Source organism: Equus caballus, chromosome 9, assembly GCF_041296265.1.
Source record: "Equus caballus isolate H_3958 breed thoroughbred chromosome 9, TB-T2T, whole genome shotgun sequence".
NCBI lineage: Eukaryota > Metazoa > Chordata > Mammalia > Perissodactyla > Equidae > Equus > Equus caballus.
The window spans coordinates 17,195,419-17,219,238 of NC_091692.1; the positions used below are offsets into that span (position 1 = coordinate 17,195,419).

Here is a 23,820-nt window from a genome sequence, read left to right on the forward strand (position 1 = left end):
TTCAGTTGTAAGAAGTTAAAGGTTTTGATTATTCAAATCCATATACTAAGAATGCACATGTAGCCAACTCATAATTTCTGCCTTACTTGATTATTCTGCAGAGGGTTAATATCAGTCTCTTAGTCTCACCATAAACCATCGTTTTGAGATGGTTCCTCCAAGTCTGACTGCAAACTTACTCAAATAGAAACAGAGCAAAACAGAAAGCTTAGTCTCTCTCTGTATGTTTTAGCACACAAATCCCATCCCTGGTGTGGATAATCACAAGTTTACTTTGATCTACTTTTTAAAACCAAATTTGTATATCCACCCCAAAAATTCTTCCAAAACCTGCTGGCATTTGCATCTGTATTTACCCTTTCCAGCTGAACCACAGTGTGTCACGTGCTTCTCCTGGATCTAACCTTTACTTAGCAAATCCCTCTTGAACCTTGGGAGATCTTGGTTTTCAATTTTCAGCTTTGGGGTTCCCAACCCAAAGCATCAATGTACATGCATTCATTGTACCTTATCTCTGCTTTGCAGACGCCAAGCCGGTGCTGGCCTCACCCGCACTGCTTCCATGGATTTTTTTTTTTGTGGTTTGGTTGACATTCTGTAGTGTAATCTTGGGAGCAAACCTACAGGGATTTTTATGTTTGCCTAAGAGTTAGAATCTAAGTCTTTAGTAAATAAAGCAGTCATAACTATAAAAGTAGATCCTAAAAATTAAGTCACTCACTATCCTTGGGCAATGCAAACCAGGTCAGCAAGTAGAGAGATTTGTTAAATCAATTTTCTGTGGTAGCCCTGAGAAAATGTGGCAGAATAAAATATAAAATTGATGTTTTCCAAATTCTTTTGTCTTTTCACTAAGTTGTGTCTTTTCTACTAGATTAAGCACCTTTTCCTAATATTCAGTAAACTGGAGGTTAGTGCATTTTTCCTGTTACCCTCCTAAAGAATTTTAAGGGTTAAAAACCAAACTATCACACTTAAACAATCATTGGGTTATTGTATCGAAAGTTTATTCTCTTTATAAGACAGTATGTTCTCACCCATAAGTACTTCAGTGACCTACAGGCAGTCCAAAGGCTGTTATTCATCCTCTGAAGGAAAATTTGAAGTATGTTCTTTATCTTCAGAATAATGTATAAACTGCTTAGCACTTAGTGGAATTCCCTTTGAGATCTCTAGAAGCAGGGAGGGCCCTCAATTCTTTCCTCTTCTTCCTTGTCCCCACTCCCTCCACAATCTATTCCCCAAGCCTTATAAGATCACCTGCCATCACAGAAAATACCACGCGTCCTTTCATCTGGTCCTTCACAGCAGCCCCAATCCACTCCCTTCAGGTTCTCTCTTAGACATCCCTTTTTCCAGGTTGGCTGAGTTTCTTGGAGAACCTCATATCAACTGCACTGTTTTCTTTCCTGAGAGTGTTTCTTGTTCACACTTACCCTCTGAATCTGGACAAGTGTCGGTCACATCCAGGTACCTGTCAGACACCTCATAAATGACCAAAGGAACCTTCAAATCCAGGTCCTGTCAAACAACTCCCTAAAACATGTGTGACACTTACCTGCTTCCGCATCACATCTGTGGCCTGCATGATGTAGCGAGGGGGCAGGCCATGGCTTCTGGCCAGGATGATGGCCTGTTCCAGCGTCACACTCAGGGTGCACCTGTGTGCAAAGACAAGGGCATGTCAAATCCCACGGGTTCTTGTTATGCACTTCAAGACAGTTTGGGTTACTAACGAAGGGGAGCAGAATATGCCACCGCAAAATCTCCCTCCTCCGAGAGTTGCTCATTTCTTTGGGTATCTCCCAGGTATCCATGAGGTACACATGTGAATAAACTTCGGTTTGTTTTTTTCATGTTAATCTGTATTTCACTACAGGGCTCTCAGCTCAGAACTCAGAAGGGTAGAGGGAAAATTATTTTTCCTCCCCTACACTAATTTCAGAATCAAAAAGTGCCAAAAATCAGAGCGACTAGACAATGAACCATTGAGTTTTCTACATAAAACACTTGTTTAAAAACAGACTCTAGAGCTACACTGTTGGGGCCCTATATTATGTATTTAAATTTAAGACAAACCCGTAATGAACTATATTTGTGAGAGAGTTTATAGACAGAAAATTAAATAAGCAGAATTATAATAAATTTTATCAGATATCATTCTTTACTGATATTTCACGTAACTTAAATGACTTCCTAGTATTTTTCATTCATGTCTACATATTGATAGTTAACAGATTTATGCCCAATATCTTAGAAATAAATAGCTGAAACTAATATTCACTAAGATCAGAAATGATTTTTTTAAAAAGTGTGTTTCTTGGGCCCAATCTAAAAGACTGTAAAATTTTCAAAGGGAACTTTTAAGTAGTTATGTAGGAATGCAAAGCCCAGATTAGCCATGAGAAAATGCAGAACTCAGTGATCAGTGAGGCTTCGTCTTCTTCTTTCCCTTTAAGGCATTTCTTTTCTGTTCTTCCACATTTTTCTCTACAGCAGCTCTTAGAGCCTGTGTTTATTTGTTCATATTTTCAGGTGCTGGTCTCTGAACTGTTTTTCAGGAGTACTTTTTGCATACATTTAATTAAAATGTTCCTTACTTTTAGATGTTTTTCCTAAAATTCATATTAGCAAATTTAATTTTACTTCATTTTTCAATGTATTTTGATTGTGTTTTCTCCATTTTTGCATTTAAATCCTTGCAGTTTGGTGTTTTACACATGTATTTTTCTAGACCTGTTTAGTTTTTCCCGACAAACAAAAGTTCTACATGCAATTGCTTACATGTGAGGCACATCTAACTCATTTATCCCTGGTTCTGAGGCTGCACTACAGAAGCCCAACACATCTGGTAGACTTTGATACTGATGAATTAAGAAAAGGAGGAGAAAGGGATTTAAAACATTACTGCTGTAATTTTAGAAAGAACCTGACAAAGTGCACCTGTATTATGATACAGAATTGCAATCTAAGGACAGACATGTCAAGTTCCATTGGCTGTTAAATGACTTGAAAAGAAGCTTCCTCATTAACAAGACAGAGAACTCTCTAGAAAGCATTACTAAAACACATTCCGATGGGCTAAAGTTTTATAATTAGCCTCTAGTAGTAAATGATGTTTACAAATATTTAGTGTATGAGTCTGATAACAACACACAATGGTGGTTTTACACGTACCTGTGTGCTGCAGGGCAGCACAAGCCAATGAAAACCAAGAAGTAGAATGGACAGTTCATGTTTAAAAAAATCAATTTTTTACAAAGCATTTAATCGTCAGCCTACCTGATGGCCCATAACCTTTTTCTCCTCCGTAAGGTCTCCTCTACTTCAATTTTAAGTCCTTATTGATCTTAACATCTTAATCAATAATGTTCATTACACCAGCTGAATGAAGCTAAGAAAAAGAATCTTTATCTTCTTCTAATCACACTGAAATATGTCTGTGCTTCTTGATAAAGCATCACTTGCCCTCTTCCCCTTACAACAAACCCTTACTCATTGTGAAGGAGTTTTAACAGGCAGCCTATAATTTTTATCCATTTTCTTAATCTTTTTAAACTGATTTATTTCTTTCTACTTCCAGGTGTAGTAAACAGCAGTACAGCAGCAAATTATTGGCCAGAGACTTTCAAAGACTTTCCGTAATCTCCTGATCAATCATGCTCTCTGACAGGGCACCTCAAAGTGTCACTTCTGCAGAATCAATCATACATACATTGCCTAAAAGAAAAATCTACCTTAAATTGAATACCTGTGTTTTCTTTCACCAGCATATCAAAAAAAGGTGGCTTCATCTACACTTGTCTTCTCATACGAACCACTGTGTATATTCCAAATAGGTCCCAAGATTAATTTGAAATTTTTTAAAGGTGAAAAATTTAAAAAGAGACAACCACGTCAATGTGGGAAATGTTGCCCCTATTTGATTCGCAATTGAGAAATCCAACTGAGACCTGGTTTTTCCATCACAGCATCACAGAAGTCCATTCTCCTGAATAAAGCATGTGAAAGCAAGCTCAGAACTAAGCCCACAACTTTACTGTCAACATACCACGATTTGCTTCATGGCTTTTTCTTTTCTCTGAACTCTCATCTCAATCTGAATGTCAAGTGGAAAAGTTCAGCATTTGCAAGATGCATTTTTTATTCTGGAATTTTCTCAAAGACTCCAGATCCAGAAAGCAGCACACAGTTTTTCAATCATGCATAAATGTATACTCAGAGTCAGCTTTTACAAGAGATCATTTGACCTTGTAGGTGCTTCTCTGGTTACCAGACTGGTCTGCTAACCCTGGGCAAGAGAATGAAGGGAGCAGACCAAAAGCTGGGAATCCTAAGCAAATTCCATTCAGTACGAGATTTCTTCTCTGATCCGCCAATTTCCTTTCTAGCACTATCCCTGTTGTCATGTTAGGCAGTTAATTTATTAAAATTTAAATAAATCTATATTTTTACCCCATATTGGAAAATATAGGCCTTCAGTTTTTCAGCGCCTTCTAGCTGCAAAATCATTTTTTAAATTAGACAACTCTTCCCTGGGAGTCACAAAAATAAAAAAATCAAGGTCATAGAGAAGAATTTGTCCTTCATAAAAAAGCAAATATAACATATACACTGAAGAAAGGTTGTTCCATAATTTTCGTAGTAAGACTTTCCAAGTAATAGCTCTGCTCAGGGCATACTCCTGAGAAAGTGCACTTGAAAGGGTTGCAAAATTATGCCGAAATTGTGAATTTCCCCATAGAAAGAAAAAGGAAAGGGTCAATGTACCCGTGCTTATAATGAATAAATCTTCTTGACATATTTTGCATTAAGAATAGATCCCACATCACTCAGAGATTTAGCATAGTTTTAACATGACAAATGTAACCTGTAGCTAATGAGTCCAATTTAATTTGAAAGGCACTTTGATTCCGCAATGCTATGGAAGAGTCACAAAGAAGTACCTTTCTATTTATCCCTTCATTCATTCATTCATTCAACAAATATTTTTTTGAGTGTCTACTTTGTACCTAATGACTACCTTTAGGTGCTGGCAGAAGTGGATTTACTATCAAGCTAAAAATGGTTGAGTTTCAGGGTCCCTTATTTGTCTGGATCCCTAGCAACCTGTTCATGTAGTCACATGCTTTTAAAATTTGCAAATGCAAAATGTTTTAACTGCAAATGGTTAGGACTACTGTCTTTTTATATCCCAACTTGCCTCTGTTCTGTTCTGGAGTGTTTAAATGGGTGTGGTTATTTCTGGAACTGAGCTCAAGGAAGTAGAATCATTAGGCATGCATTTAGGCTAGGTTTACTAGGACTTTTGTGTACGATTCACCGTCACTTTCATCTATAGTTAGATTATTATATATCCTGGTGTAGGAATGGATTCCAGAATATTCCTACTGCCCATTGTACAAACTCACCCAATGTTGAAAAGGAGGTGCAGGGCCCAAGGTTCTAACACAACAGGTTCTTATTCTGGGCGCCCAGGACTGTGCGTGGTGGAGGAGAGACAAGGTTAGAAATGTTCAGAGCTGGGAGCTACTCTGTGGAATATTCTTCCAAACATTACGGTTCACATGCTAAAGAACCCTAGAGAGGTTTTCATATTTGACAATTAAAAAATTTACAAGACATTAGCAATAACGTTGATATTGAAAGGCTTTTCTAAACTATCATTAATTTTTAAAAAATTTGATTAGCCATGCTAGAGAAAAGACAGAATTATTTTTCTAGTCTCTCTATAGATTATATTACAAAATTATTACAATTTGAAGAGGCAATCAAAGAATATGTCACAGAAAAATGCTGAGGAAAAGTATAGAGGTGTGACAGGCGATAAAATAATAAAAACATTCTTTTCTTTTTCAGATTTTATAGTGCTGGTGGTATTTATTAGCATTTTAAAATCTGTAATTTGTTTTATTTCTCACGTTCTAAATAAATATTAACTTTCATTCGTACTTTGTTTTGTATTTTTCCATTGCTTTTCTTAAAAAGGGTGCTTAACTTCAGACACCCCAGATCTTCATCTACTTCAGTATGCTGGGGATGCAACAACAAGCGAAGCCAAGTTCCATCCCTTTTGGTGGTCAAACTTCAGTGAGATGAAGAAAAAGAAAAAAAAAAAAGAAAGAAATACATAATATCAGGAGGTACTGTTATCCAGAAAAATACTGTTTTTAGAGGAATAGAAAGTGAACAGGGTAGAATGGCAGAGGGAGGTGCTATTATTGGGAAGGCCATTTCAGGGAAAGCAAGTGCAAAGACCCTGAGGTTAATGCTTGTTCCATTGCTTAGAACAAGTGTGGAGCTCAATATGCTGGAGCACACAGAGAAGAGAAGGAGATGAAGTTCCAGAAGTAGTCTGGGCCCAAACGTGCATGGCCTCAGGAGTCAGAGTTTAGGCGTAAGTGAGTCTCTTATTTATTCTTTGGTTGATACGAAAAGAATTTCAACCTTCATATTATTTGATATAAAATATCAATTTGTTAAGCAAATCATCAAAGTACTTTACTAAGTATCCAACCTTAACATGCTATCAATACTGCATCCAAAGCATCTTCAGTTGCTTTCCAGGCAACATTTGCGAAAGCAAACTCTTCACCTTGATGCTTAAGGTTTGCTCTTTCATGTTCCACACCATCTCCCCAGCACCTCACCTATTCCCCCTGCCCAGAACTTCTTTCTGCTTGCAGTCAATATCTTGGTACCACAGCACAAACCTCTCCCCAAATAAGGATTGTTTGTCCATTTTGGGATGTCTTTCACTACTTTTGAAATATCACAAAACCTCTTTCTGAACGTGGAATAGCAGCTGACAACATGGATGCCACACAGAGGCACAGGGTTTGAAGACAGTCTTGTGGGACTGTGGCCAGGTTACTTCTACTCTCTCAGCCTCAATTTTCTCATCTGTGAGAAGAAGAAAGCTGGTACACTGGCCTCATAAAGAGCCACGAGAATCCCTGAAGTGACATGTGATCCATTAGCCATGCTGGTGGTAATGCCATCTCCATCCCTCTCTGCTACTGAGCTCACACTGTAAGTCTGTCTGTCTGAGCTCATGATGGGGAATATGTTATTCGGAAAATCTGAGGAACATGCTTTTTGTAAATACCAATTTCTCAAGTCCCAGTGCATTGCATATTTACAAAATCTCTTTCTACTTTTTATTTTAAAGATATGTTCATTAAAGTAATGCTGTGGTAAATTCTTTTATAAGATTATGATATTACAAGGTTATGGTAATTACACGAAATTAATGACAAACTTCCAGCAATATCTCTTTTATAAATTGGGGTTTGGTTGAACTAGAATTTGGTTGAACAATCACAGTACCTGACTATAATTTGGCACGTGCTAATGTGATTCTTTGTGATTTTTATTTCATATGTTTTTTCCAGCTGATCCTAGAACATCAGGCCTGAACTTTATTTTATATGTCAAACTGTAGAGTTAAGGGTCAGGAAAAGCACGTCAAGTGATCTCCTGTTTGCCAGTCCTAGTTCTAGATGCTAAGGGACACAAAATGATCAACATCCAAACCTCCCCCTCTAACTAGGTCTCCCTGGAGAGACAAAGCTTAGTTTCCTAAATTGGTTTCAATGCAACATATTGTGTTTCAACCATTTATTGACTCATATCTATTACGCTATATTTAGTTCACTTTGTAAGACTTCAAATCTTACTTGAAGCAAGGTACAGGTTAATCTTTTTGTTTTAACATGTTCATCCTTACCTTAAGATGATTCATGACTATTCTTTAATAAATTCGATAAAAGATTCTCAAAATGTAAGGACCTCCTACATATTTGGTCATTTACCACGATCCCAGACAAAAACATCATCAAAAACATTTTTCTCTCATGACATTTTAAATCTTCCAGAGTCTACTGCCTCGTCTAATGTTGATGCAAATTGTACTGAACAAGGAAACCGATCTCCCAAGGGCTGCAATGCATTAAATTGAACACTTGGGGAGATGCATCACCCCTTTTGGGCCACAGGGTGACACAGTAACTCACTGAGAAACTGACAGGGGAATCCAGACGATGTGAGGTCACGGCTTTGAGCTCCGTCTTCCTACAGTGGATTTATTTGCTACCTCTCTCCATGCTTAGGGTCAGGAACTCTGACGTCTTGCTTGGTAGCTAATCATTGTATCTCTTGGGAGTGATCTCAAACTTTCTTTTTTTCTTGAGGAAGATTAGCCCTGAGCTAACTACTGCCAGTCCTCTTGTTTTTTGCTGAGGAAGCCTGGCCCTGAGCTAACATCCATGCCCATCCTCCTCTACTTTATACGTGAGACACCCGCCACAGCACTGCATGCCAAGTAGTGCCATGTCCGCACCAGGGGTCCGAACTGGCGAACCCCGGGCCACCAAGAAGTGGAACGTGCGAACTTAACTGCTGCGCCACCAGGCCAGCCCTCAAACTTTCTTATTATTAGTGGAGGAAAGTCATTCGGATTCTAGTTATAAACTGACACATTAAATAAAGCACATGAAAAACTAGTGTAATGAAGATCTCTGAACTGGCAGCCACAATAATTTGCCATACATTGACATTACACAGATGCTGAAATGAAGATTTTTTTAGAGCAATTAAAAATAGAAAATGCAACTTTTATCAAGAGATACTTTAATTTCCCCATATCTTTTAAACTGAGGATAAAACTGAAAATTACTTTGAAAATCTTGATTGTACACCTCAGTAATGTTACATAACCAATTACAACTAAAAAAAGACCCCTAAAAACAAAACCCACTGGAGTGACTGAATTTAGGGATACATGTTGCGACTTCAAAAGTTACTTGAGCAGAGATTTTTAACTATTTAGTGCAATAATAACAGAATTAAGTCACTTGGGTAACTATCTTCATTTTTTTCTTGTGCTACTGCAGCATAATTGGCAGAATAATTTCCTGTTAGAAAAATAAGACATTTGGAGAAAACACACCCAAAGTCTAACAGCCTGTGTTGGGGTTTTCTGAGTTTAAGGGACTATATGCCAATCAACAGTTTTGACCAACTGTGGCAACGGCAGCCTCAGACATGATCCCTTAACAATTTATATAAACTGGCTAAGCCTTGAAACTCATTTTGGATCATCTGCATCAATATGGAGGTTAACATGATTTTGTACTAGATAAACATGAAGGGAGATAAATATTTGTTAAAAATTTTGAAATTTAGTGAGTTTCGGCCCAATGTAGAATTCTCCAAAAGGATCAGAGTCTGATTTTGTCTCGTTAGCTCTGCACTTCCATGTGCATTGCCTCCTTTCCACCATCCTTTATAACTATGATGCTGTCTTTAGTCATGGAAACAAGAGTGAGAAAATTCCCTTAGGGCAAATGCGTTGCTCAGGGCATACGTATAAGGATAGCTTGGGAAACCTGTTATTTTGATTATATTTTTCATATGAATGAAACATCTTTATATAGTTATAGGTTTTTATTTAGATTCTTACAGATGTAGATCTCGAAACATGAAACCATTTTCCCTTATTCTACAGAAGTCATTTTTTTTTCTCCTTTAATTAAAAGCCAGGTCTATTATCCTTGTTCAAGTGACTGTCACAAACAAGTTATTAGGAATCTAATGAGCTGGGGTTCTCCGTGATACCTTCCTGGGCTGCTGTTACCTGGGCAGCATTTAGATTTTGGAAAGGAATAATGACTATTTCAATCCCAAGAGAAGGAAGTAAGTGAACTCAGCTGGAACAGCAGAAGCTACTACTGGTATTTGCACAGCACTCTTCTATACACAGAAGCTTTTTACGACAGATGGAAGGTGCTACCGATTGCCTGATTTTAAGCACTTCGCAGCATCATCTGAGCTTCCTGGGTAGCCTAAGGCAGATTACTTTCAACAATCTTTGAACTAAAGATACATTTCTCCCTGTTGGAAAAAAATGTAAATAATTCTGCTCAGTTCCCAAATGCTTTTACTTTTTCCTCGGGTTTTTCTCATGATCCCATTTTATTCAGCTATAAGAAAACAAGCAGCTGTAGGAAATAGATGAGTTAGAGCCTCTCTGTTAACACTGATCCTGATGAGAAAGAAGTTAAAAGATACAAGATGTAGAAATTATCTAATTTCCTTTGAAGGTGTATTGTGCAATATTTTTAGGATCTTCAACTTTCCCATTCTGGCAAAACCGTGCCAGAGTGGGTGTGGTCAAGATTGAAATGTCTGCTTTCCTAAAATCTTTGTCTAGTTATTTACGATTGCCCACTGTTTCATCTCTAGACTGAGAAATGTTATAAGCCCCCCAGCCATCAAACTGAACTCATCCATTACCAGAGATCAATATATGTGTGCAGTTCCATGTGTTAACATGCCTCCTCTAGTACCTTTCACGCTTATCAATTTCATGTTTCTTGTTGTCTCTCAAATCTCTCCTCTCTAGCTGCACTGCTAATGTCATCTCTGGCCTAGATTCTTCTTGTCTTGCCTCTTCCCACTGTTCTTCCTCACCTAGGGAAGTTGATCTTTTAAAAATGCAGATAAAAATGCAAACATTGGAAGGGCTTCCCATTTCTTAACATAAAATATAAAGTCTTCGCAACATGGTCCCTCGTTTTCCTTACTTCTACTCCATGCTTCAACTACACTATTTACAGCTCTCTGAAATCACCACCTCTCATAGTTCTCCTATGATGTTCCTCGACTTCTACGATCTCATATGCCCTGGTTTGTGTCACATCTCCTACCTCTTATCCACTATACCATACTTGTCTGGAAGGGGTAGGGGTAAAGAACACGGGCACTGGAGGCAAACTCTCTGAGTTGGATCCTGGATTTGCTAATAACTGCCGGACCTTGGGCAAGTTACTTAAGCTCCTGAAACTCCATTTCCTCATCTGTAAATTGAGTTTAATGATAGTATACACCTCAGAATGTTGTTTTCAGGATTATATGAAACAATTCATGTCTAGTACTTAGCACAGGATGTGGCATGTAGTATATCCTCAACAAACGTTAGCAATTGTCATTACCATTACTACCACTACCACCACGACCAATAGGCTGGACTGGTGTCTGTATTGATTGCAGCCTTCCTAGACCCCAGAACACTGGGACTCAGTAAGCATTCAATATACACTATTGAAAAAAAATTATAGAAATTCCTAATGTGTGTCAATGGTATCATATGTATACTCCTAAAAGATAAAATTCATTTGTTCATACTCTGCATTTGCCACCTATTTGTTCAAGAAGTGTTCACTCATTAAATAAATTTGGTGAAGCAATAAATGCATTGTAGGGACAATAAATATCAGTAAAAAAAAGTCACAGATTATTCCCTTATGGCTTATAAATGGTATATAGTTTTTTTTTCATGAACAATGGCTTGCATTTCCCTTTCTCTGGATTTAACCCCTGATCCTACCATGGCTTCTGATTAACAACTCAGGATGAGATGCAGTAATACTTGAAAATTACATATTATAACATTGATTATTCTTATATTATCAATTATTCTCTCATCAAAATTGTCCATTTATCACTTACCAGTATTTTCCAGGTTCAGAAGAATATATTTGAAACCCGCACAGAATCACTTCTTTCACTGTCAAAATGACATGTTACACATTCTCCCTCTCTGTCGTAGTTTGAAAAGTATGCATCCATTCCTTTGAGTCACTTCACTTAAAAACTCAATCCTTTGACTGTCTTCCTCTTACTGTCATTATTAAAGAGAGCTGGTGCTACACGCACGGCTGTCTGGCTTCCCAATGTGGTCCCCTTGTCGAGACCTCAGACTGTGAGTACAGAGGGAGCAAGGATCCGCTTACCCGCCTAGTTTGGTGGATCCCAGCGCATGCCACACAGAAGTGCTCCATAAAGAGCTGCTTTTTCCCTCAGTGGATGAATGAATAAACAAATGCTAGCACCTGATTCTTTTTCAAGTCCTAAATATTTGTCTTTCTTCTCACATGTGCTCTTGGATTTTGACATCAGGAAAGAAAACGTCCTCTCCTTGAGTTCAAGGGGATCCTGTTCTGCTGCTCTTGAATGACTTTCTACAAGCTATCAAAGGAGGATTCTGAAAATAAGCTCTAATAGGGTCCAGTGTTTGTGAATTCTATTTTCTACAGATCAGAGGAGTTGTCTCGTATTTTTCCTACTCCTCTTTCATCCTACTGTAATTCATTACTGTGCTATTTTTCCAGTTTTACTGAGGTATAATTGACATAGCATTAAACATAGCATTGTGCTAGGTTTAAGGCGTAAAAATGTGTTCTTTTGATACACTTTTATGTTGCAAAATGATTACCACCACAGCACTAGCCAACACCTGTATCATGCCACATAACTACCATTTCTTTTTTGGTGGTGAGAACATTTAAGATCCACTCTCTTAGCAACTACTGTGATTTTTTAAATAGTTCTTACAAGGTTTCCCCTATTTTAGTAGGTATGATCTAGTCATTTTAAACAGATGCATCTCCTATTTCTAACTCTGCAATGAGAAGATGGAATTCACTATCGGAAACAGATTAAGATGGAAAAAAACTGGCGTTCACTGTTGCCAGAGCCTCTAGTAGATGCTTTCACATATATTGCTCACTTAATCCTTATGCCATCTTTTTCAGGAAAAAAAAATCGTTATTCCCCTTTCACCAAGAAGTCTCGGAAAGACCAGGTGATGTCATCACAGTCACAGAGCAAGTAAGTAACAGGATCCAAAACCAGTTTTCTGATTCAAAATTCAGGGCTCTTTCCATTAGATCAAAATCACATCATGTAGATTACTGCATATAGAGAATTATAACTCCCCACATCCGTTAAGTCAACAATCACAGTCTTGGTCTCAGCATTTATACTTTAAATGTGTTGTTTTGGTGGCGATTAATTCAGCCAGCCCAAACCGCTTCATGACGAATGTAGACCTCATGAAACTAAAATGTGTTCATGACTTAAAAATAACTAGACTTGAAGCACAACAAGTAAGTATATCGATTGTAAAGCAATCAAGTAGTAAAAATAAATTGAACGGAGACTGTGTTCCTTCTCTACTAGAGATTTGCATTTTTCTGTATAAAATGCACTGTTCTGTGTAAAGCTCATTCATTCCTGCAGTGATCTCATTTATTCTGGCTTCTAATTACTTTTAACTACTGAGCACAGAGCACCCCTGTGAAAAGTCCATTGACAACTGGAATGAAGCATCTGATCGAAGAAACTAATTGTTTCCCGTTGCAGGGTTTTGTTTTCCCTGCTCCCTTTTATTCCCTCACACTGAGGAAGAATTGTACACCTGAGACCAACGCAGCATGGTAAATACTGATCAATTCTGAAGTGGCTGCTCTGGTGTTACCAGGCAGTGTCTCTGCAAAATTAATATGGAAAGGCCTGCTGCTGACCTAGTGATCTTTCCGACCTTGCTCACCCTGAGCAATGCGTTTGCACCAAATAAAAAGCTTGAGAAAATTGCCACAAGTCAGCAGGGATTTGAAAAACCCAACACCTATGTCCTTGTGCCCCTGTAACAGGGAAGGCACTTTTCTTAATGAAACATGTAAATACTCTTCTGTGAACAAAAGGCAAACAGATATTTGTTTTCAACAATAAAGAATTCCCTGATCTTATACACACACACACACACATATATAATAAAATATTAAATATTTACACTCTCCCTTTAGGAAAATTTGAATGACAGCCTAACAATGGCTGCAATACGAAAGCCAGTGATCACTCAGGCGAGTTTCCAGGATATTTTATAGAAATAACCTCTGGATGTCTATTGATGCTTTCAACATTGTTATTTGACTCTTGTCAAACAGACAGTACTGATGAACTCTTCCCATGACCGTACCAGCTGCCCCTGTTTCATAGTCTAAGAGCTGAAGGACAAGGGGTGAATGAGTATTGGAAAGGAAAGCACAGAGATGGCAGGCAGAGGGCACTGTGGAAAACAACTGAACAGAACGCAGAAGTGATGGGCAACAGCTGGAGCGAGATCCTGGCAGCAGAAGCAGAGCCAAATTGAAGACTCTGCTCGCTCCATACATCTTAGGGCAAAAAAGCAATCAAGTTTTAAGGGGGACATTTTCAGCAATGCACAGGGAATTAGCCATGAAATTCCCATTAAAGATAATAGGACTTTCTATCACAACTTTCAATATATTTTCTGAAAGTTCTCAGTGTCTATCTTTAAATCTAGGCTGGAAAATCAACTGTCAGGCAAAAACCTTCCACATCTCTCATTCCTTTCTATTCCAGCACATGAAGGTGTGTTTTTTTCTATGACACGGTTTCAGTGCTGAGGTTAGCGCGGAGGCAAGCACCGACCTTCGGGGACGAGTCATTGAGTGCTGAGACTCCAGGAGGTATTTTCTGTGCTGAAAATGGGTATGAATACGAAACATCTGTGTGTAACTTAAGACCTTAACTACCAGAGCCACCAGGTTGGAACCTGCTTCTCCACATTTTAGATTTTTCAGCCTGGACTCTTTCACCCATTTGTTCCATTTCTGTTCTGCTTTGGCGGGTTTAACTGAATAGGCTGGGTACCTATCCCAGCTACCTGCGGTACTTCAACACCACTTCTACTCCCATCTTCTCTACTTCGCTATCTGACTTTTGTCCTTACTCTTTATAGGTTCTTTAATGACATCAACACTTACGGGGGTGTCCAGTATGTGATGCTCATCTGTCACCTCCATTCTTTGACACTGCACCATAATTTTCTTTTTGACTCGTTTATTGAAGACATCCAATAGAGCTTTGTTCAAATATTTTCACAGCTATCTAGCCGATCCTTCAGGGTTTTATTCTGAGGCTCCTCCTTTGTCGCTCCCCTTATCAGGCTGCACAGAGCATGGGGAGGTGAAGCACCAGGGCATATTAACACTGTGTATGCGCTCCCTGGTGATCTGCTTTTCTCAACTTCTATGGTTGGCAGCTAATTATTCTTTTCTCACACTTCTGTGCCTTTTCCTGGAATACTTCTTCCCTGCTCCTAATACCTAAAGTATATTCCCAGAAAATTCTTACTAATGTTTTAAACCCAGCTCAAATCTATCTGTAAAGCCTTCTTTGACATGGTCCCCTTCTCCTGTCTCCCTGCACTTATTAATCACCCCCACCTCTGTTTTCCCATAGATTATACACACACACACGTGCGTGCACACACACACACATTTATGCATATATACACACCTTTAGTCCTCACTGACTATGAATCCATCAAAGGACATCTCCATAGAGGTACACCATGGACATCTAAAACTCAACTTGTAACAGGTTGATTCAAGATTCCTCTCTACAATCACCTTGAAGAAAAATGCCAGTTTCCCCCCTGTGGTAGCCTTCCTCCCCACCATCTTTCCAAGCTGGGCAGTGGGAAGCATCACCATCCCTCCCTCTCACCATTCTCTATTTCTCACCAATCATCTTGTCCTGTTTACCACCATTTCATTCTCTCACATCTATCCTTCCCCTTCCAACCTCTGTGCCAATGCCTCAGTTTGGATCTCGTCATCTCCTGCTGCACTAGTGTAAAATCCTAGTTGTCTCCCTGACTCCATCCTGGTCCCATCATAGACCATGAAGGTGATCTTTATTTTTAAGATCTTTTAAAAAATATCTAGTCACGTTATTCTCCTGCTGAAAACCCTTCGTTAGTTCCTTAGCGCCTCCAGGAGAAAGTCTCAAATTCCTAATCTAGTAGGCAGGGCCTTCCATTCTCCAAGCCTTGTCTATCTTGCTAGCCTTATCTCCCAGCTCTGCTTCTCTCTCACTTCACTGCCCAGAAACAGCAAACTATTTACTGTGACCTCCACCCCTGTAGTATGCTATTTCACACCTTGGGATTGTATTTTCACACTATTCCTTTACACTGAACCAGCCTCCATTTTCACCACCTGGCAAACACCATTCATGCTTTAAAATCTGTAACAGGTGTTACCCTACACCCTTCCTGTTTAAAAGGATTTAGATCTTGCTTCTCTGTATTCCTCCTGAATATGTTAGATGACCTATTGGCAACTTAAGATTAACACAGTAAAGGCAGAAATTGCTGCTTCCTTCTTCTAACTTCCTCCATGCCACCTGCTCTCCTCCTCCAGGTTCACATAGAAAAAGAGGCAATTCTTAAAGTGCAGACAAAGGAGAACATTTATACTGGCGAGATACCCATATTCCTTCTCTCCTCGGCAGGATAGAAAATTTGACGGACGACATTTATTAGAGGAGTTATACAATCACTAACCTTGAAGCCCTCAGGAACATATCCCAGAAAATGAGTGTAATTTTAGTTTGCTGTTAATATAATTTTGTAGGTTTAGTAAAAACAATAACTTCAGTTTATTTAAAATAAATTTTGAAGAATCATGCCCTGTTTAACAGTTTTAAAGTCGAGTCTGTATTTATCACTTTTAAATAGCTAAATACCAATAAAATTTAGTAAGGCAAATGCTTAAATTTTACTAATATGCTCAAATAGTAAAATTGGGTTTGGCAAATACACATGAAATATAACTAATAATTATGTATTTTGATTATTTTATCAGGATATGTTCAATGTATTATGATTACCTAGACTTTTCTAATTTTAATGATGAAGGTCATCATGTATAACCTCCCATTTTATATGTACTGAAAGTAAGGCTTGTCCGGCCAACATCACCCATTTACCGGAGGTCAGAACTAGAAACCCCTGCAATAAGAAGTCACTCTCATAATTACTGTTTTATTCTTTTTATACAGTAGTGTAATTTAAAAAAAACAATGGACATTTTAAAATAATGGAATCATTTAACGTACTAATTCATTAAGACATAGCAATTGCAAAGAAAAATCTAGGTAACAAAACAAATATATATGCAAATTTGACCACCCCTTTTGGGTAAAGAACTTTTATAAAAGATAATGGGAAAAGGTTTCTAAAAGGTTGAAACCTCTATCCTATTTGAAGTATTTGATTTCTTTCTATAATTTTAAGAGAATATACCCATATTATTTATCTGGTTGTCTAAATTAGCATAAATTGTGAAGTTTTATTTGCCTATTTTACAATTCAGTACAAACTGAGAATCTGGGTTTACTTCTCTGTTTTTTTCTCCTAGCTTTATTGAGGTATAACTGACAATCAAAAACTGTCTATATTTAAGGTTCACAACTTGATGATTTGATATATGTATACATTGTGAAATATTCATCACAATCAAGCTAATTAACCTATCCATCATCTCACCTAGTTACCATTTCTTTGTGGTAAAAACACTTCACATCTATCCTCCTGGCAAATGTCAAGTATGTAATACGGCACTGGTAACTTTAGTCACAGCGTTGTATATTAGATCTCCAGAATTTATCCATCTTGTGTAACTTATTCATCTGGCAACTTTGTACCTTTGACCCATGTCTCCCCATATCACCCTCCCCCCAGACCATGGTAACCATTCTCTTCTCTGCTTCTAGGAGTTTGGCAGAGTAATCAAGATTTGTATTATATCCTATCACGAGGAGGATATATTTTGTCTTTCTCCCGGAGCCTCACTATTATAGCATTTTATTTTTTCTTCTCTAAAGATTAGAACACAATTTTATATTTTCATTTTAGGGGTTTTTTTCGATTCATTAATGATTTTATTAGATATAAAACAAATGAGAACAGTTGCATTGATCATAATCAAACTATAACTGTTAAAAATAATCAAAACTGCAGCTGTATTTATGACAAAAAGTATTGAACGACAAATTTTGAATCTCACCTCTGTCACAGCCACTACTAGCTACCCTTATATAAAAGAAGTGTTTTAGACCAATGTGTTTCAGATTCCCGACCACAGAGCATAATTTTAGAACTTCTTATTGAGAGTGTACAGCAGCCCGGGATCACGAGCTTGCAGAAATATTTCTTCTGTTCGATGCAGGCATTTTTCTGAAGATTTAAAGTTCAGGTATTTCCACTAATCTTGTTACTGAATCTCTCAAATCATTTTTGGACAAAAAATAAATACATACATTTGAAACCTACATTTTCTTGCTGTGGCAATTTATTTTCTCCAGCCCACACCTAGGCTGTAACCTACATACAGAAGTCCCCAGAGTAAATCTACTCCTCTCACCTATGTTCTCACGGCACAGTGGACAAAGATGCAGCTTCCTCATCTGCCCCTTAGGACTCTGTCTTTACCTAAAGTCAGGTTACCTTGAATGCTCCACTTTTACAGGATTCTGCATTCCTTAATCTGGGCCTATTTGTCAATTTGTCCTTTGATGTCATGGTGATGACAGGATAAAATATTGCTAAGAAAGAGTCCTTTAAAGTTCAAACAAAAGTGGTTTTTAAAATTGGTAATTGATAGCTACCTGGAAAAGATGTTTATTTTTTTATTGCTTCTATGAACCGAAAGTCATCATGCTGTTTATCTTCATGTGAAGTAAAAACTGTTGCATTAAACAAATTGGTAATACACATTTCTCTTTAGTTGTTTTTATATTTTAACTCCTAGATTTCATTTTTCTAACAAATGCTTATAATCATACTTTGAGTCCTATTCTGTGGTCACCTGATGAGTTATATAAGCTACTGCTGATCAGGGAAGGGGAAGAGAAATGACTGAGAATTCAAACACCATTTGAAATGCTGTTAAATGTGAAACTATGTCTCAATTTCCAAATAACCAACTAAGAAATACATTTTGGATATAGACGCCTTTTAAGTTAGAAACTTCATATATATATATATATATATATATATATATATATATATACACACACACACACACACACACACGACCTCTTAGTTCCTAAAATTTTATATACATTAAAACTAATTTCTACAAGGCATTAAAGAAAACGCAGTCTAATACTGGAACACATAGATGGTAGCTGGCTTGATGTTCATCATCATTATGTTTTTTAATAATGAGAACAGGCTGGCCTTGCCACAGACTGTTTCCATCTCCTCCCTGCGTGGGGCTCAGTACGGAAGAGAGTTATGACGCTGACTGGTGCCAAGTGCTGGGCCATTCCTGAGGCCCCTCCTGATGGTGCTGTTTACACCCCCCACTGGATGAGTGAACACAAGGCATGTTAGTTAAAAATGCAGGGCCGTGTTTCCTGGAGGAGATTCCTCCTCACCACAAAGCGTGAAGATAAAAGGTAATTTATGTGTACAGATCTCCAAGGTTTGGGTCCAAACACATCAAAGGTGAGTCAGACATGAGGCCTATGCTCAAATCACACACCTTCCTGTAAGGCTATACCAGGACTCTGACACCACTGAAAACCCATTACTAACAGATACAGAGAGCATGTGGACAAAAACTTCATGGAACAAGTCCTTAGAGGGAAAAACTGTGATTCTAGATTTCTTGCCCTCACTAGAAATTTCTTTGACATATCTTTTCAGGTGGCCTCTGGAAATCTCCACCCACTTGTTCCCACCGCTGAAGGAAGAAGCAGCTAAAGGAGTGGGAGGAAAATGGCCTCTTTGATTTTGGACACAGTAAGACTCATGCATCAAGTTTTATAACATTTGCAGTATATGATTTATATCGGTTAAAGGAAAACAGTTGACTATTAAGCAGAGGTGGGAATAAAGAACCAAAACAAAATGAAATACTTCATCAAACGGAAGGATGCTGCAGTAGGAAATAAAAGGGAAATTTAGAAATCCCTGTAGCATGCTTTTGGATTGCCTGCAACAAATAACTGGCATAAGTACAAAAGAGAACTTTAAAAGCCACAGTGCTCATTCAATACTTTAAAAATGTTCAATTTGGCAAAAAGTAAGCTTGCCTATAAAACAGATCTATGGACAATATATAAAAAACATCTTTGTAACAAAGCAAATTCAAAAGATATTCAAATGTTTGCATTTGTTAATCAGAGAAGAAGTATAAATTAAACTGCTACTGAAATATCATTGTACATGTTGTAGAGAAGCAAAAGATATAAGTGGATTCTAAAACTCTCTGCAGGCAAGGTAAAGGCGAAAGCGCCATCCAACTCTCTCATCTTCTGCTAGTGTTGTACATGAGCACAACCCTTTTGGGAACCTAAATAATAATATATTAACCAAAAAGGTTTAAGCTCTTTAACATAGTAATTCTATCTGGAAGATATTCTTGTTTTCTTTTAGTTTAATGGAAAATAAAAGTGAAATTTGAACAGTTACATAAAGAAACATGCCTCTCTGTAGGCACTGTGTGCAATGGAGAAAGAAGAGAAACCACAAAACTAACTTCTCAGTAAACTGTGGTATTATCAGCTGGTTGGAGTATTATGTAGCAAATAAAAGCGATCATGAGAAAGCCAATGTGTAGATTTTAAAAATACATATATAGCTGCTATAAGCATAAAACAGATTATTAAACTATATATGTATACTGAATAAAACTATGTTCAAATGTGTGTTTGATAGAAGTTGCGAGAGAGGATTCAAAATGAAAATGAAACAAGGCATGTAAGGATAGAAAATTTTGGAAACTTTCCACTGATTGAACTACCTTTTAATAACATGTTTATATTGTTTAAGAGACAAAACTTGATCTTAAAAAGAGACAGTCCTATTTTTCTTCCACTATTCAAAAGCAACGGAGATATTTAATGTAAGTGTATGGTTGCAGAGGGTGTGGGCAGGAAAGTTCATCAGGAGAATTGTAACGCACAAGGATTACCTTAGGAAAGAGAATTGAGTAAAAGCAAAGCCAGACTAAATAATACGAGAAGATTTTAATAATTCACCCTGAATTCTATTTCTTCTAATCTCACATTCACCATTGTATGCAACTCTGCCATCTAATTCAGGTTGGCATGAAAACATCTAGACATAAGTGCTAATTAAAACTGCCTTTTCATTCTGAAAAACTACATTCTCTTTAATATCAAACATATGCAGTATAATTCAATACTTTAAAAATATTTTAGATTCTTTTTTGCAATAAAATCGGAAAAGGCATGAAACTGACTATCGAATGGGGGTACCCTATTGTTGACCATTTCTCATTCTGATTTTAAAAGTAAATAATAAAAATAGTTTGTGTAATACTTATTCTGATTGACATCGTGAACTTCTCCCCTTTGCTGGAACCTGAGAGTAAACCTCCATGTTAATGTTTAGTGTAGGTGTGGATCGAGTTGGCTTCCTCTCTAGCTGCCTGAATTATAATTACTAAAGAATTATTTTAGGAACAGCGTTATGTGGGATTCCTGATTCTAATATAAATTAGCACACATTTCATCATCATGAAAAATCTAAGCGTAGCTTTCACTGAAAGATTAAAGATCACGTTAAACTCCCATTTTATTCTGCAGAATAAAGAAATAAAACCACACCATTTTCAAACAGTTTTAACCTTAAATTCTGCATGTGTCACAGGGCATTTGTGCCAACACCTCAGTCAACATCTCTGAAATGAACTAACTAAAGCTATATTTATTTTGAATTGTAAACATGGAAAAAGTCAAACTATTCTGAAATTTCACTGTTACTTGTGATTCTAACACACCAGTCAATGAATACAGCAATTGTAAAATAGTTGTGGAACACCAATCTATTTCTCCTATACAACATCAGGCAAATTCTAAAATTGCTCATGGAACATCTGAGAGAATCATTTGGACAACCTGGTCACGGTTCTAGGATTAAATGGAAGATTTAATTGCATTTACTTTCAGTAAATTAACTCAGAGGTCAGAAAGTATGCTTGTAGTTTCAAAGTTGGAAGTGTCTCCTTGGTTGTCACAGTATATTCAGTCCTCAGACAACTATGATCTTGCACCAGGGTAAGACAAAAACAGAAATAATCCAGGCAATGACACTCTGTCAAGGCCACAATGGCCTCCGTGCTTGAACGCATCATGCGCGTTCCCACTTGAGCTCCCACATTAGTCCTTCTGCTCCCTATGATCAAATGTTCTTTCTCTGAGGTATTTATATAATTCACTCCATTTCATACCCGTCTCTAATGAAACTCCCTTGTTAAAAGGTGCTTTATCCCTTCTTCCCATCCTATCACCTTTTATACCTCTGACTTGTGTTCTTTTTATATTTATTCCACCTATCACATTACATATTTATTTGTTTACTTTATCATCTCTTGCCCCCAACACAATGCATACTATATGAGAGTAGGGACTTTATTTTTTCAATGCTCTATCCTACAACTAGAAGAGGGCTGGCACAGAATTGGTGCTCAATGCATATTTATTGGGTGACTGAATATTGAATGAATAAATGAATGAATCAATGGGAACAGAATGAATGAAATGAATTGATCAGAAGGGAGACATCACTTCTCTGCTAGTAAAAAAATTATGAAATAATATTTTCTTCACCTAGTTGCAGATGATATTTTCTTTTTTTTTTTTTTAATTTTCATTTTTTTCGGATGTACATCATATTTCAAATTCTGGATACATTACATCATGTTCACCACCCGAACACTAATTATAGTGCATCCCCTCACGTGTGACCCTAATCACCCCTTTTGCCCTCCCCCCTACCCCCTTCCCCAATGGTAACCACCAGTCCAATCTCCAATGCTATGTGTTTTTTTTTTTTTGTCATTTTTATCTTCTACTTATGAGTGAGATCATATGGTATTTGACTTTCTCCCTCTGATTTATTTCACTCAGCATAATACCCTCAAGGTCCATCCATATTGTCACAAATGGCTGGATTTCGTCATTTTTTATGGCTGAGTAGTAGTCCATCGTGTATAAATACCACATCTTTATCCATTCGTCCTTGATGGGCACCTAGGTTGCTTCCAAGTCTTGGCTATTGTGTATAATGCCACAGGGAACATAGGAGTGCAAGTATCTTTATGCCTTTGTGTTTTCAAGTTCTTTGGATAAATACCCAGCAGTGGAATAGCTGGATCATATGATAAGCTTGCAATAGAGCACAAAGTACACAGCAATTAAAATAAAGGGGAAATTCTGTATATTTTGTCAACCACAAAAATGTAATGCTCCTTTCAGGGAAATGAAGTCTTGTCACATTTCATACGCAAGAACATGCTGTGTAGGACTTGAGAACTAGAATTCCAGGCATATCAAATTGAATCGAAATTTCAAAGATGACAACCTGCTGCCCTGAATCATCTTCTCCCCCTTTCTACCTCTTCCCCCTGATCCATCAAAACCCAGTTCACATATCACTTTCTCTGTGGAAGTTCTAACCATCTCAAAGATCTATTTTCCTTCTGAATCTTATTTTTTAGCTGTAACTTTCCTTGGTCACTTACATGTTCTTGTAGTCTAGGTTTACTTGTTATTTTTATGTTTTTGTTATCTTATTGTGTTATATTACTATTTATTATTATTTTTATTGTTTTTGTCGTGTGTTGTTCACGCTTCATGTCTCTAACATGAGCATCGCTGCTTCACGATGTTATATAGCCAACAGCACCCACTGGAGGCCTTCACAAGGGTTAAGTACTGAGTAAATCTGAATAAACAGTAACAACCATTCTTCAAATCTAACTGGCCTTGTACTGAGACTATGACAGGTGACAGAAGACTCTCTTCTGCCTACTCAGATTACAATGAGGACTAAAATCTGCCCTATTATTTCCACCTACACGGTTTCACTTTCTTGTGAAAATGAAGATGTGACAGAAGAGGAGCAAGTGATTATCAAGAAGGACTTGACTTGGGGTTCCCAACTCACACTTGGCATCTGATGTAGCCCTATGAATTCATACCCCTACCTTGCCTGTCCCAGACAGAGCACAGATGCCTAAGACAAACCACCTGAATAGGACCCATCTAAGATTTTCCCTTATACTTTCAGGAAGAGCATAGTGTGTGGGCCATCATCTTGCCAGGAGTAGGAAGGTAGTGGTAACCTCA

At 37.6% G+C, this 23,820-nt stretch overlaps 1 protein-coding gene across 1 annotated transcript in view; it reads right to left on the reverse strand.

Annotated features, from left to right (window-relative positions):
* Positions 1-23,820, reverse strand: part of PREX2 (phosphatidylinositol-3,4,5-trisphosphate dependent Rac exchange factor 2) — a 278,353-nt gene that overhangs the window by 13,146 nt on the left and 241,387 nt on the right. Inside the window, exon 38 of the mRNA XM_023648497.2 lies at positions 1,559-1,661. Coding sequence (XP_023504265.1) covers positions 1,559-1,661 — 103 coding nt within the window. The remainder of the gene's footprint in view (positions 1-1,558; positions 1,662-23,820) is intronic.